This window comes from Mesoplodon densirostris, chromosome X (assembly GCF_025265405.1).
Source record: "Mesoplodon densirostris isolate mMesDen1 chromosome X, mMesDen1 primary haplotype, whole genome shotgun sequence".
Classification (NCBI taxonomy): domain Eukaryota; kingdom Metazoa; phylum Chordata; class Mammalia; order Artiodactyla; family Ziphiidae; genus Mesoplodon; species Mesoplodon densirostris.
This window is the reverse complement of record NC_082681.1, coordinates 97,928,480-97,942,635: the sequence shown is the minus strand read 5'-3', so window position 1 is coordinate 97,942,635 and position 14,156 is coordinate 97,928,480. Positions and strand designations below refer to the sequence as shown.

The 14,156-nt window shown below is 34.7% G+C and overlaps 1 protein-coding gene across 8 annotated transcripts in view; it reads left to right on the top strand.

Annotated features, from left to right (window-relative positions):
- The window catches only part of KDM6A (lysine demethylase 6A), a 201,631-nt gene that overhangs the window by 115,719 nt on the left and 71,756 nt on the right, over window positions 1-14,156 (top strand). For all 8 annotated transcript variants that reach the window (XM_060088055.1, XM_060088054.1, XM_060088052.1 and 5 more), the window contains exons 7-8: window positions 9,469-9,523; window positions 13,579-13,613. In XM_060088055.1, coding sequence (XP_059944038.1) covers window positions 9,469-9,523; window positions 13,579-13,613 — 90 coding nt within the window. The remainder of the gene's footprint in view (window positions 1-9,468; window positions 9,524-13,578; window positions 13,614-14,156) is intronic.

The following is a 14,156-nucleotide window of genomic DNA, read 5'->3' as shown; positions in this document are numbered from 1 at the left end:
GATGTTTGTTTCATTTCCATGAACATAGAAAAGAATTTCAGGAGTCCTTGATATTTCTCTTCTCCATAATGAGAAGGTTTCATTTGATTTTTATCTCATCTTGACATTGGCTTTTTAAGGCTTCTCTCTCCAGTATTCCTTGTCTATTTTCAGGAGAATTTTAGGCATGACATTTGTAGTTGAAGAGGAGGTATTTCAGTATATTACTGTAAGTGCTTAGCATTTAGTGTAAGTGAAGGTAGGAATCAGAAGGAATGATATGCCCCATTCCCCTTAGGTGGCCTTCAGTTTTCCTACAGTGGACTGGCTAGCACTTTACCTTTATGGATAGATGTGGAGCCTCTGGTGACTTTTCCACTACATGAAGTTGTTTCCTAGCACAGTGTATTGGTATAGATGCTATGGGCTGCAACCTCAGAAAACTCCAACTGAAGCTGGTTAAAATGACAAAAAAAAAAGTAGCTCATATAATGTAAAGTCCAGCCTTCAGGATTGGTTGATTTAGCTGATCCAGTGTTTCACTAAGGATTCATTTTCTTCTCTGTTCTGTGCTGGCTTATTCTTTTTTTTTTTTTTTTTTTTTTTTTTTTTGCGGTATGCGGGCCCCTCACTGTTGTGGCCTCTCCCGTTGCGGAGCACAGGCTCCGGACGCGCAGGCTCAGCGGCCATGGCTCACGCGCCCAGCCGCTCCATGGCATGTGGGATCTTCCCAGACCGGGGCACAAACCCATGTCCCCTGCATTGGCAGGTGGACTCTGAACCACCGCGCCACCAGGGAAGCCCCTGTGTTGGCTTATTCTTAAAGCTGGTTGCCAGGTGCACAGTGAGATGATTTCTTTTTCAATGTCTCATAAAGAAAAGCACCTATACCACTACTCTACATTATAGAGTTACTCTATAATGTAGAGTAGTGGTATAGGTGCTTAGTATAGTGCTGGCATATAGTAAGTGCTCAGTAAATACCTGATTTATCATGTTATAGAGGAGAAAGATCCTGACTTCCTGTTGATGTTTTCAAGAATACTTCACTTTGCATCTCATTGGCCAGAATTAGACCACGTGGCTATTCTCAGTGATTCCTTATCAAAGGTGTGGTTATTCTTAGACCAGCTACGCCCAGTTTTTGAGCAGAGCTTGATTTCCTAAATACGCTGTTCTTTTCTAATAGAGAGTGAGGGGTGGGTAAAAAGTATTTTGGTATGGGAGTGGTGCGTACAATCTGTCCATTACAGATCTAGTCTTCTCTGCCTCATTTCCTTTCCCTCTGGGATGGAGAGATACAACATATACAGTATGTTTTAGATGGTAAAATATTTAAATAAAATACAGTTTATTTTCATAATAGATTCCTTCTTTTCACCCACACATGAAATGCATTCCAGGGCCTCCTGTTTTATTTCTATCTCTGGTAATAACTTTTCTCCCCAAATGTATTTCTGAAGCAGATTCATTCTGTTTTGGTACTGTGTAAACAGCTCTCAGAGCAGGTAAATTGGGTTTTAAAATTTGACCCTGCCAGTAAACTAATTGTGTGACTTTGGGCAAGATGCCTAACTTTTCTGATCCTCTTTGTGTCTGTAGAACTGAAATAACTGTACCTACTCCACAAGATTGTTAAAAGATGAAATAATATATATATCAAAGTATCTGACAAATAAGTTTTTTCAGCCCTTCTTTCTTAGTTCTCAGTTTATCTGCCGTATCTAAAACTCCTCTGATTTGGGGCCAGTATAGATATTGTTTGTGTGAAATCCATTTTCCTGTCCTAGAATTGAATACTTGTATTTTTGTCACCCTGCCCATCCTCAGAAATGTGAAGTTAATGCCCAGCTTACTTTTCAATCAGATGGTGTTATTCTTCCATTAAATTGGCCAATAAAGATTTCATGTGTTTAGTTGAGTGGTGGAGGTACCAATGTTTAATTTATTAACTAGTTTAGTACTATCTGAACCAGAGTCCATTTCAGGGTGACATTTCTACATGATATTTTGTTGTTTATCTTTCCTACTTCAGATAATATCCCCCCAGGTGGGATTGGTTGCCTGTTTACCTCCATATAATTCAGAATTTTATTTTATTACTTTTTAATGATATTAATGATAATTGCTTACATTTGTTATGTATTTGAGGCAGTGTGCTATCATTACTTCAGTAAAAGCACACCAATTTTGACAAGTAGTTTTATATAATGCCTCTAAATTTTACACCCTGGCAGACTATTAAAATTATTTCCCTCATATGAAGCTAATATATGCAAAATAAGATGCGATAATACCCATACTTCAGTTAATGCCAATGCATTTATTTAATTTAATGAAGATTATTAAAAAATTCTTCCTAATATTTACATATTTAAGTTTCCCTAAAATATGTCAGCATTAGAACTTTCTTGGATTTTTTTTTTTTTTTCCTGCGGTACACGAGCCTCTCACTGCTGTGGCCTCTCCCGTTGCGGAGCATAGGCTCTGGACGCGCAGGCTCAGCGGCCATGGCTCATGGGCCCAGCCGCTCTGTGGCATGTGGGATCTTCCCGGACCGGGGCACGAACCCGTGTCCCCTGCATCGGCAGGCAGACTCTCAACCACTGCGCCACCAGGGAAGCCCTCTTGGATTTTTAAAGGTAAAGAGGGTGGCTTTTTTATGGGAACTTGTGGATAGTTGGCTGGGATACCAATGTAAGTCCCCTTATAATTTGATATTTGAAGATGATAAGTGCTGATTGAAGGGACTAATATGAAAGGGTTAAGAAGATGAGAATTATTAATACAAGAGATGATTCTAAGGAAATGGGTTAAGCTCAAATGAGACTTGTGTGTTAGCTTGGCATTTTACCAGGTGCTTAGTGTTTCTTGAATGGATAGATTAATGAAATGGAAGAGGCTATAAAATTACAAAATGCCTCATAGGATTGGCTGGAAACGTTGGGGAGAAAAATAAGAGGCTGATTTTATTTGTCATCTCTTAACAGAATTTTTTTCTACACAAACTGACAGTGCAGTTTTCTCTAGATGCCCCCTGTCCACCAGTTCATTCAGCCACCAGTCATGAAACTTCTGAGTGAAATAGCATTTCGACTTTTTTTTTTTTTACACTTTTCTCTAGAAAACTACATTTCCAGGTATCTGATTTAATCTCCTATCCTTTATATAGACTCAGGAATTTTATTGTCATATTTTTTATGCCAAGATATTAAGGCAGAAAGAATAAGGCATGATGATATGTACTTCCTTTTAGAAACCACTTTTGGAATCTGTGAAATGCCTCGTCTTTTATTATTTTATTAATTAATGTGGAATGTATAAATCATTTGTTTCATTTAATTAAGATACTATGAACTCCATGTATTATAAAAATACTTGCTGAGAATTTGAATACTAGCTATTAAATTAATTTTAACCAGGCCTTAAGTTTCTAAGATATCTGTAATATTTTTTGTTGTTGTTGAAGCTTTAACAGCATATTTTTATTAGTTCAGTTGTCTAAAGATAATAGAAGTTGCTATTATTTCTCCAAACCCACTCCTGCTCTGTTTCCTTCATGATGTTCAATAGCTTAACTCTGCCAGCTGGCTTTTTGAAAATTCGAGGCTTTTATAATTTTTTAATTTTTTATTGAGGTATAATTGACATACAACTTTGAGTAAGTTTAATGTGTATAATGTGTTGATTTGATACATTTATATATTGCAAAATGAACATTACCATAGCATTAGCTAACACCTCTACCATGTCACATTATTATCTTTTTTTTTTTTTTTTGTGAGAACAGTTAAGATCTGTCTCTTAGCAACTTTGAAGTTTATAGTACAGTATTGTTGACTGTAATCTCTATGCTGTGCATTAGATCTAGTTATCTACTAATTTCATGTTTGTACCATAAAACATCACCACCCCAATTCCCACTTTGGCAATGGAACTTGGTTTCACCTGAGTGTAATGTCCCTGTTCCTTTTGGCAGAGGATGGTCACTGCTATTTATTTTGTCTTCTGTCCATTTTTCCTCATTTGTGGACAGAAATCTTTTCCCTGATGTTTCCTTTTTCTGCTGTTCATCAACTTATACTTTACCTTTTAATCTTTTCTAGATATTATCTGGTATGAGGTGATCGGCTAATTGGTTTATCTAACCACTTAATAATGCTTTCTCCACTTCACTCTGCCTGCCCAGTTTTGTTTTTCCATTTGTTATTTATTTCTGCCCTGAGTTCTGTTACATACCTTCAAGTGTGAAGTAGTGTAAATAGCTGAAGTACTTCAGTTCCTCAAATACGTGTTTGAAAAGGACATGACTGCTCATAGATGTGCAGTAGCCATCCTCTCTGATACTGAGGGGTTGCGATGAGTCCAGGTTTCCCGTGTCAGGTTTCTCTCCTCAAATACATGTTAACTACAAGAAGTTGTTTCTAATCAAAAAACATTTTTTGGTGTTTACTGATAACTACTTAAATTTGTGGTTGTAAATATTTGATCTTCAAATGCAGCTTTATGAAACATTCAGTTTATCCAATGTCACATTTTTTTTTAAAGGTTACGTTCCAAAATAGCATTTTACAATGCAAATTGTTACATTATCCCCTTTATACAATATGTTATGTTTGCTTTGTATTTGTTATTTGTGTACATATCAGTCTTATTTTGATATGAACACAAATTGTACACTAGATTTAAAGAACTTGAAAATTTAAGTCAGTACATATTCTGATCATTTGTGTACACAGATTAGACATATACTAGAACCAGTGTTTTAGAATTTCTAATCGGTTGCATACCTGTACTTTTATAAAATGTGGTAGAAAGGAGGAATTGGGAGACTAGGTAGGACCCAGTTACAGGAAGAAAGGTGAGCAAGATCTGTAGAATAAATGGGCTCTCATAGGGTGGCTGCATGGATGGATGGATAAAAGGTAACACATCCTAGAGGTCTTAAGGAGTTTTAATAAAGGAGTTAATTTATTAACAGATTCAATGTGGGTAGAGATTCCCCATTTATTGGCTTGAATCACTTTTCTGTTAACTAAAGTAGGGGATAAAGAAAGTAGCAGCAGGTTTTGGGATTGGGACATGAAAAGCCTCCGAATGGAGATGGGTCATTTGGGAGTTTATCGAGTTGGAGGTACCTGAGGGATATCAGATGTTGGTATAGACAGGTATAAGTTTGGAGCTGAAAAGAAGGGCTAGAAATAAGATTTTGAACATCTTCAGTATAGAATGTCTTTTGTCTTACTTTTTTGTTAAAGAAAGTCTTGGAAGAGACCAGATTGGTAAACTTGAAAAGAAGGAGCCTCTTTTGAGTCATGATTGCTAGGATCCATTAACTATTAGTCATTGGTGCAGTAGAGTCCTTCCTTGAAACTCTTGTAATAATCTTGTATTACAAAGAGAATGGAAGAACTGAGTTTGAGGGCTTTGAGAGAATCTCCATCAGATCAGCTTGGCCAGGCATCGTGGCTCATAAACGTTACCAGAACTTATCAGTTTTAGTTCTGTATCTTATTTTCAGAGATTAAGTTCCTAAAGTAAGTACCATCACATCCTAAGGCATTTCCCTAGTTTCATTCATTTATCATAGACTATTAGTTTTAGGAATGAAGTTTGTTGGTTTTAAATCATATTTTCAAAATTGTGGCAATCTGTAAAAATGAAAAAGAAAAAATAATTTGCCTTTGACCTGTAAGAGTGCCTGACACCTTCCCTTCTCCCACTTAAACTGTCCATAAAACCCTGTTTCATAAGGGCTGTGTACACATAAGTCGTTTCCTCAGCCTGAAGGACCTCTTTTCTTCCCTCAGCTATATCTTTTGGACTCTGCTATGGAACTGTCTTTTAAACTTCTATTAGGACATTAATTTCAGTGAGCCTTTTATTCAGTTGCATAGATGCATAGCCATAACAAAGTGCCTGGCATAGAGTAAAAACCGGTTGCCAACATTTTATTCCTAAAAAGCTGTGTCTGCTTTAATTGAATATAGACAGCAGTATTGACTACACATACCTTGTCTACATAGACTGAAGTAGGGCTTTTGGGGGTAAGCACACAATTTACAAGTTTTAAATATTGGCATTTAACCCTGACTGTGCACTGGAATAATTTGTAGAAGCTTTAATCTGGTTCACAGGGTGTGATTCCCCAATCCACTGAATCAGAAAATCCAAGACTGGATCTGGAATCCAAACATTGCTCCATATTAATAATTTATACATACAACCATAATTTGTCAGTTATGAAAAGTTATCTCATTGCTTGTCTTCAGAGTTGGGAATACAGTTGGAGGGTTCTAGAGTTGAAAAGATTGTGAGATAATCACAGACTATATAACTAGAAGTAAAACTCTTTAAAGGGAAATAAAGTCTTGAAACTCAAGTTTTGTGTGTTAATTACATCAATATAGATTTCCCCCTCCAGATAGAAATCAAGTTCCTTAGTGTATAGAAAGCGAAATACTATAAAGTTATTTTGAAATATTGAACAAGTCAAAACCTTTTAAAGAGAAAGTGACTTTGGTGATAAAGATGTCAACAGAAATTGTAATGAATTGAACCTTGTACTAAATTGGACCAGAAGTGCTATTAAAAAGGAAATCACTGTTAACATTAGGAAAAATAAAGTCTTAGGTAAATCTTTTTGCTTGGAAATTAATTTTCTATAGAATGCTTTCTGCCTTGAGGTTTGTATATAGTCTTTGAACTGCAGAAGTCTCTACTGTGCAGTAAGTATTTCACACAGCAGTAGTCAGTTTCAGTACTGCAATATTTCGGTGTGAGGTACAGTTATTTCCTAGCTCTTTCTGTTAGCTGCAACGATGGGTGCTAGATATTTTACCATGGCATCTTCAAGGTTTGGGGCTGATTATCATAGTTGATAGTTATTTCTGCTGATTTATATGTTAAAGATACATCTATTTTGCATCCGGTTTAGATACTGGAAATGAAACTGTGAAGTAATGCCATCCCCACCCTAGTCCCTCATCTCCCTTTAGTTTACTGAAAGGTGTATCAGTGGTTTTCTTTATGTGGGGTGGTTTTGTGTGGCTGTTCTTAGTTTCTTAAACTTAAGTAGTTATTCTGTAAGTTCTTTGATTCTCACATGCCTGTTTTTGAATATGTACTCTTTTGCTGAGTTAATTTTTAGACATCATTGTGGTTTGGAAATGTTTAATATTTCATGATATTTTGGGTTTGAAATGGTGCGTCAGTGACTTCATTGCTGATTTTAAGATTGATTGATAATTATATAAAACATGGTCCAGAACTACTTCTGCCAGTTTTCGCTGCAGGACCCTGAATATTGATAGATGAAATGTAGGTTGGGCAATTCGAATTACACATCTCTGCTCTTCGTGGGATTTCAGTGAAATAGCAAAACTAAAATACTGCCATCTTAAAGGATGTTTCTTTGCAGTTCAGTTTGTATCCTTTGGCTCAGCTAGGAAAGGTCTGTCTTTTTTTACCTAAATATTAATTTACGCTGGCAGGATAGATTAGGCTTAGAAATGTAGTATAGTCTGAATGTGTGGCTGCTCTGCCTCTTTTTGTCTAGAGGAAAACAACTGGTTATAAAGAGTGCTTTGCTTTCATACTACTCACTTTTTAAAATAGTCTGTTTTCTATTGCTATGGTAGCACACTAAAAGGATGTTTGAGGACATACAATCTGCTTTGTAGGCCAGGGGAAAATAAAAGCAGTTCTTGAAGTGTTCAGATGTTGGATTTTTTTTTTCATTCGGTCAATCACGGCAAATAATTTTTCACTCTTGGTTTGTTGATCATTGTGTCCCTAGTATCTGCATTGTCCTAAGGACATTATAGGGTCTTGAAGTATTTGTTGAATGGATTAAATATTTAACATTTAAGGGTCATAGTCATTTCGTTAGTAGCTTGCCCATTCAGAATATTACAACCCTTAAATACTGCAAATGTAGGCTAGCCTAATTATGCAAGCACACAACAGACATTTGTGAATGAATGTAATAACAACTGATTCATAGCAAATTATGCCTTCTAATTTTTCTTTCATTGTAACACTGGGTAGCTGACATTAGTTTATTTTTGTTAATTGAGGGTTCTAGTTGACCAAGTGCAGTTTTGTTGATTCTGTTCTGAAATACAGTACTAAAAGCTTGCTGATGATGATTTCTCTTGATAAGAAAGTTTTGATAAAGAAAGTTCTTTTTGGGCTTATATCTAGAAGTTGTCATTGTACATATCAATTTTCAGTTTATCCAGCAGTTAAAAAAATATAACTCTTTAGGCATTTGGATTGTGGATAGGAGTGGTAATTTTTAGAAAATGGTGTATACTTTGGCTTTTGATTACTTTTAATGGTAAAAATTTGTGGAGACTCAGAAAATTTGAATATACATTCCTGAAAATATTTTTTAGAAGACTTCAAAGAGATTTACCTTTTTTTAAATTTTAAATATTTTATACCATTTCTAGTACTTGTATGCCTTCTCTTAGTTTATATAGCAGATTTAATGTTGATACACTAGATGCCAGATGGCATCCAGTGTTCTTGATGATGATTTGTATTCTTAAAGATAACTGTTACACCTTGGGTTTGACATGTATTTTGGGGGTGGGCAGGCTTATATGACATTATTACAAGTGGATGCTGTACATTATTAGTGGTTTATTATTGCCTACACATATAAGAGCATGTACATTCTGAAAGGATAATGGCATTTCATTTCTGTTGGTTGCAAGGATGGATGGGTGCTAGATATTTTACTATGGCATCTTCAGGTTTGGGGGTTGATGATCATAATTGATAGTTATTTCTGCTGATTTATGTCTTAATAGGTACATCTATTTTGCATCTGGTTTAGATACTAGAAATGAAACTGAGGTCATGCTGTCCCCACCCTACTCCCTCATCTCCCTTTAGTTTGCAGAAATGTGTATCAGTGGTTTTCTTTATGTGCATTGGTTTTGTGTGGCTATTTGATGCATTCTTTGTGGTACTTCAGATACTTTTAAAAGACACTAAATACAGTAATAATTGAAGAATCAGTAAGGGCAGATAGTTTTACCCTTTATGATAATTCTCATAGTCATTTTTTTAAAAAATTCACATCATTTTGAGATAGTGGTGTTTAATACATTAATGCCATTGAACTTTTACTTTCAGTTTTTAAAATAATGATGTGTTCTATACCTAATACTTCCTATTTACTAGAAGACTTAAAAACCTGATTCTTTTTCCATATAAACAAAATTTTATGTAGGATAACTTGGTATCAAGTTAATTCTTATCCCAATTCTCTATTCTCAACTGTTTGAAGAAAATAGTCAGCAACATGTTTGTTGCCAGCAATAAATGTTCAAGGTAATGCTAGTTGGTTGTCTAGTATGTTTTATTTGCATAGCATAGTTTCATTATTATATTAGACCTTATATGCCTGAAAATTATTTTAAAATACATCTATATGATTGAATTTAGTGCATTAATTTTCTCAATCTCTTCTTGCAGCATTTTCAGTTAGCTTTGGTTGACTGTAATCCCTGCACTTTGTCCAATGCTGAAAGTAAGTATTATTAAGTACCATAGTTCTCTGCATGTGTTCAGATCACTTCATGGCAAATAATAGTAATAATAATAATAGTCATAAACCCTGTGTAATTTTTTTCCCTGGAATTGTTGAATCTAACTGTATTTGTTGCCATGGCTACTTGTACAAATGGAACATGTGAGACCAGTTATTATGAGCAGCAGCCTGTGTCTAAAATAGATATGCCAGTGAACTGGGTTGTTGAATTAAATTATCTGTGCTAGTGAACAAGATTGATTATTTGTGTATTAATTACATTTTAGATGACTTGGGGGGATTAAAAACAGGGTTTGCCAATCTTTTAGGAGAACTGAGTATACAAAGATTCATATGTGTTAGCTCTCTGATTCGGGCTTTGTGGTATTAAAATTATTGGTAATTATGAAGATATACTTTGACTTTCTATTATAGTTTTAAGCATCATACATAAAGATTGAGGTGAGATTTTTCAGTTAATTAAAAAAGAATGTGTGAAGCATGTTCTGATACAGTGGTTTTCTTTAGACATTTATTTTCTGCTTCTATGTATGTTTGTTTCCAAAAGCAGATTGGGTTGATTATCATGTGTTTATCAATAAGTATGTGCTGGCATATTTATTTAGTGTACTTTAAGGTAGCCAATAAAAGTTTAAAGAATATGCATTGGATTCAAGCTGGATTTCTTTAAAACTTTCTTACTTGAACAATAAAATTTATAATTAGAGTGTATGAAAAATTGAGTCATTCTTCATGAAAATTTCATATCAGTCAAAAGATTCTAGGTTTTACAGAGTCAGTATTTTGCTGTAAGTGACTTCATTTTTTAACCATATAGAAAGGAGTTTAGTGAAGAGAAGTCTCAGTGGTAAAAATGCCCCCAAATGATTGAATCAGTGAAAAAAATGGTAGAAATTTGACTATAACTTGCATATAACATGAATTAAGACATAGTGTGGATTAAATCATTATCTTAGACCAGACTAATTATCTCATAATTCTACTAAATGTAATTTTCTGAGAAAACTTAAAAAGAATTCTATTTTCTTTCAATGAGACCCAGGATTTAGTACTGATCAGTGTACTTCCAGAACAAATAGTGGGAAGGTAAGAAATGCAGCAATATTTTAGTTTCTAAGAGGAGGATAAATTAGAAAAAGGATTTAACTCATTGATATATTAATTTATAAAGTATTAATTTTTTATACTTTTTCCTTAATTATATATCCAGGTTATATAAACCATCCAGAATATGAACCCTTAAAATCCTTTTAAAATTAATTTATGGGAATAAGAAAAAATCTGATTTTCATTTAATTGATTGTAGCTAGTGCCTGAAAACTAACTTTCATACGTACTTGTCAGTTTGAATGATAACCTTTGAGGGACGTTATATAAACTTCAAACTAAATATTTTTGTAAATCCTCATTTTATTCTACTCTGTTGAAGTTAAATCTTACTTGTAGATCATTGCTCCTGAAGGAAAACACCTATGTAGAATGAGTACCACAGGGCAGATCTTGTTGAATTTGAAGAGGACAGTTTGAACAGTCATGAATACATTTTCGAGCTTACCACGACTCTCTTTCTGTTGGTTATTGAGAAGGGAAATAAGAGGGAGGGTGACCAATGTCCTGTTTTGCACAGGACTGAGGTGTTTCCCCAGACTCAGAACTTTGAGTGCTAAAAGGTTGGTGGTCACTCTAATGGAAGGGCATGTGCTTTATTTAGAGACATTAGGCCATTATAGTTCAGTTGATTTGGGTAGTTTATTTTTGACAATCAACATAGCTACTTGATAACCATGGTAATAATGGCTGATGTCTCACAGAGCACTAGCAAACACAGACTACTTAATTTGAGCTAGATATTATTACTGTTTAAACATCAGGCTCTTTATTTTCTTTGTAAAGCTTACTTCTCTATGAATTTTTTATATCATTACCTATTTAGATATGCCACAGACGTTGACTGTTTTTTGAAATCTTCCTTGTTACTTTGTCATGCTACAAAGTTCAGAAGATTTTAGAAAGTAAAGTGAGCTTTAAAAAAAAGTCTGTATGAGATTTCTGTTTTATGGCACAATTCATTTATGCAATTAAAGAAAATAAGTAGATACACTTGCCGCTTCTAGAGCTATTTAAGAGGGGTTAATTACAGTTTGTGTTTTGAAAGTAGAATCATGGTGATGTGAGACTTCTCATTATATGATTGCCCCTTGGGATAAAATTGTTCCTTCTAGATTTAATTCTATTAATTCTAAAAATAATGTATTTCTGAAAAAAGTTTAATTTCAGAACGTTTTGTGGCAGTATTTGTTAAAAATTTCTACTTCTAATTGAGACTTGCCAGGTGGAGCTTTTTCTTAGTTGTATGGTTATGTTCCACTTTGAAGACGACTTTAAGAATTTAAATATAGATTGGTTTTCATACCACAAAAGATGATACTGGATTTAGTAACTCATAGGATAGGAAAGCCCTTGCTGAGCCTGGAGGAAGTTTGGGATGGTAATAGAATGCCACCGTGCTGCTGATCTTTTCTTCCATGTGACCTTTCCATGTCACCTTTGTTAGAGGAGTAGTAGGAAGATTGAGGGGAGAAGGGCATAGATTTTCCATCTCTTCCTCATTCTCTTAACCTGTAACCGGGTCTCCCTCTAATGATGTAGTGAGGTGAGATGGACTGGAACTCTCAAGGAGAGCTGTGTTGGAAAAGGGGACTAGGAAATAAGAAAAACCCTCAAACAGATATAGGTAAAGGGGATATTTATATCTGTAGAACTTTTATTATTATTTTTGTGTGCTTTTCACAAAATGTTGGTTTTCAACTTTTAAAGGTGATGTTTTTATTTTGCCTCATTTCTGATTATTTAACATACGATATTTAATGATTATATATGGAGAGTGCAGTACTTTACTTTTGGTCCAAAAATGTTGTTTGATATTAAAGTTCATTATATATTTTGTTTTGGTCTTTATGTTTATTTACTTCAGCTGTTCCCAGGTGCTGGTCTAGGAACAGGTATCAGAATCCCTTGCAGAACTAAATAAAAAGGCACCTTTCCAGTGGGATCACTGAATATAATCTCAGGGATCTCTATTTTTAGTAAGCCTCCCAGGTGACTCTTACAGTTATGGGAGTCAGCGAGAGAGTTAGTTTATGATGGCAATGAGAAATTGATGATAGCTGTGGACGTTGTTTTTAAAGATCCACATATATATTATGCATATAATTTTGAAAGGCTCCCAGACTCCTTGAAATTCAACTATGAAATCCAGGTAGATAGAATATTAAAAAAAAAAAAGATTTGTCATTGAAGGATGAAAATCATATTACTTAAGTAAACCAGAATCCAGTTTTGATTCCTGGTTCATTGTTGCTTTTGTTGAATCATTCATATTCTGGTGGTGCAGTATCAGGAAGAGCTGAAAATAAAAGCTGCAATACGTATATTTTTATTTGATTTTCAAGAGATACTTGTTAATGTTGAGATTGTTTACTATTCTTGCCTTCCAAGTGGTTTGACTTTAAAAAAAGATTATGGAGAACTGATAGAGAAATGCAACTTATTTCCTCTGTGTGTTATTACTTGTGTCATCCTTGTCTGTGACTTCTTTATAAATATTGATATGAAATATGGTATAAGGAAAAAATTGGAGGGTATTTTTGTTGTTTTAATCAAACACTTTTTCTTTTTTGACTTGTAACTCAGGTTTTAAATACCATGTTTTGAAATGTATAGGTTATAAAAGTTTTCTTCATTTGCTTAATGTTGCCATTTTGAACTTTGTAAGAAGTATACCCACTTGCTATAGATTTTAATATTAATTTTAATAATTACATTGACAAAATTTAGTAATGGCCAACAGTGAATACATGTGGTTTCTTATCATGTTCGTGTATGTTTGTTTGTATATACTGTGTTATTAAAAATAAAAGCTATGTTCTATAATTACTTAAATCTGTGTAGTAGAGATGGTGCTTATATTTTACATTCTTAATTAAATTTACTGCTGTATTATTATTGATTTTTGTTTTCCATCACCTTTGCAGTTCAATTTCACATTGCCCACTTATATGAAACCCAGGTAAGTGTTTTAACTTAGCTTACTTAAAACAAACAAAAATGATCACCCGTACCATTTTTTTTTTTTTTTTTTTTGCGGTACACGGGCCTCTCACTGTTGTGGCCTCTCCCGTTGCGGAGCACAGGCTCTGGACGCACAGGCTCAGTGGCCACGGCTCACGGGCCCAGCTGCTCCGCAGCATGTGGGATCTTCCCGGACCGGGGCACGAACCCGTGTCCCCCACATCGGCAGGTGGACTCTCAACCACTGCGCCACCAGGGAAGCCCACCCATACCATTTTAAGTGGAATCAGATATACAGATAATTTAATGGAGTTCTGGGCATTACTTCTTGCATACATTTTATACTCATTAAATGTGGTTAAGATTTTGCTTTAGTGTTACAGTTATTATACAAAGTGCTTGTTGTGTACAAAGACGTTTCATTCAGTAAGATTTGCCTCTAAACTCAAACTATCTGCAGGCTTAAATGGCTGTATTTAAGAAGATTTCTCTTATTCTTGATGTGAAATGCCTAGTTTTCTTTTCGAAATGTTTATAGATG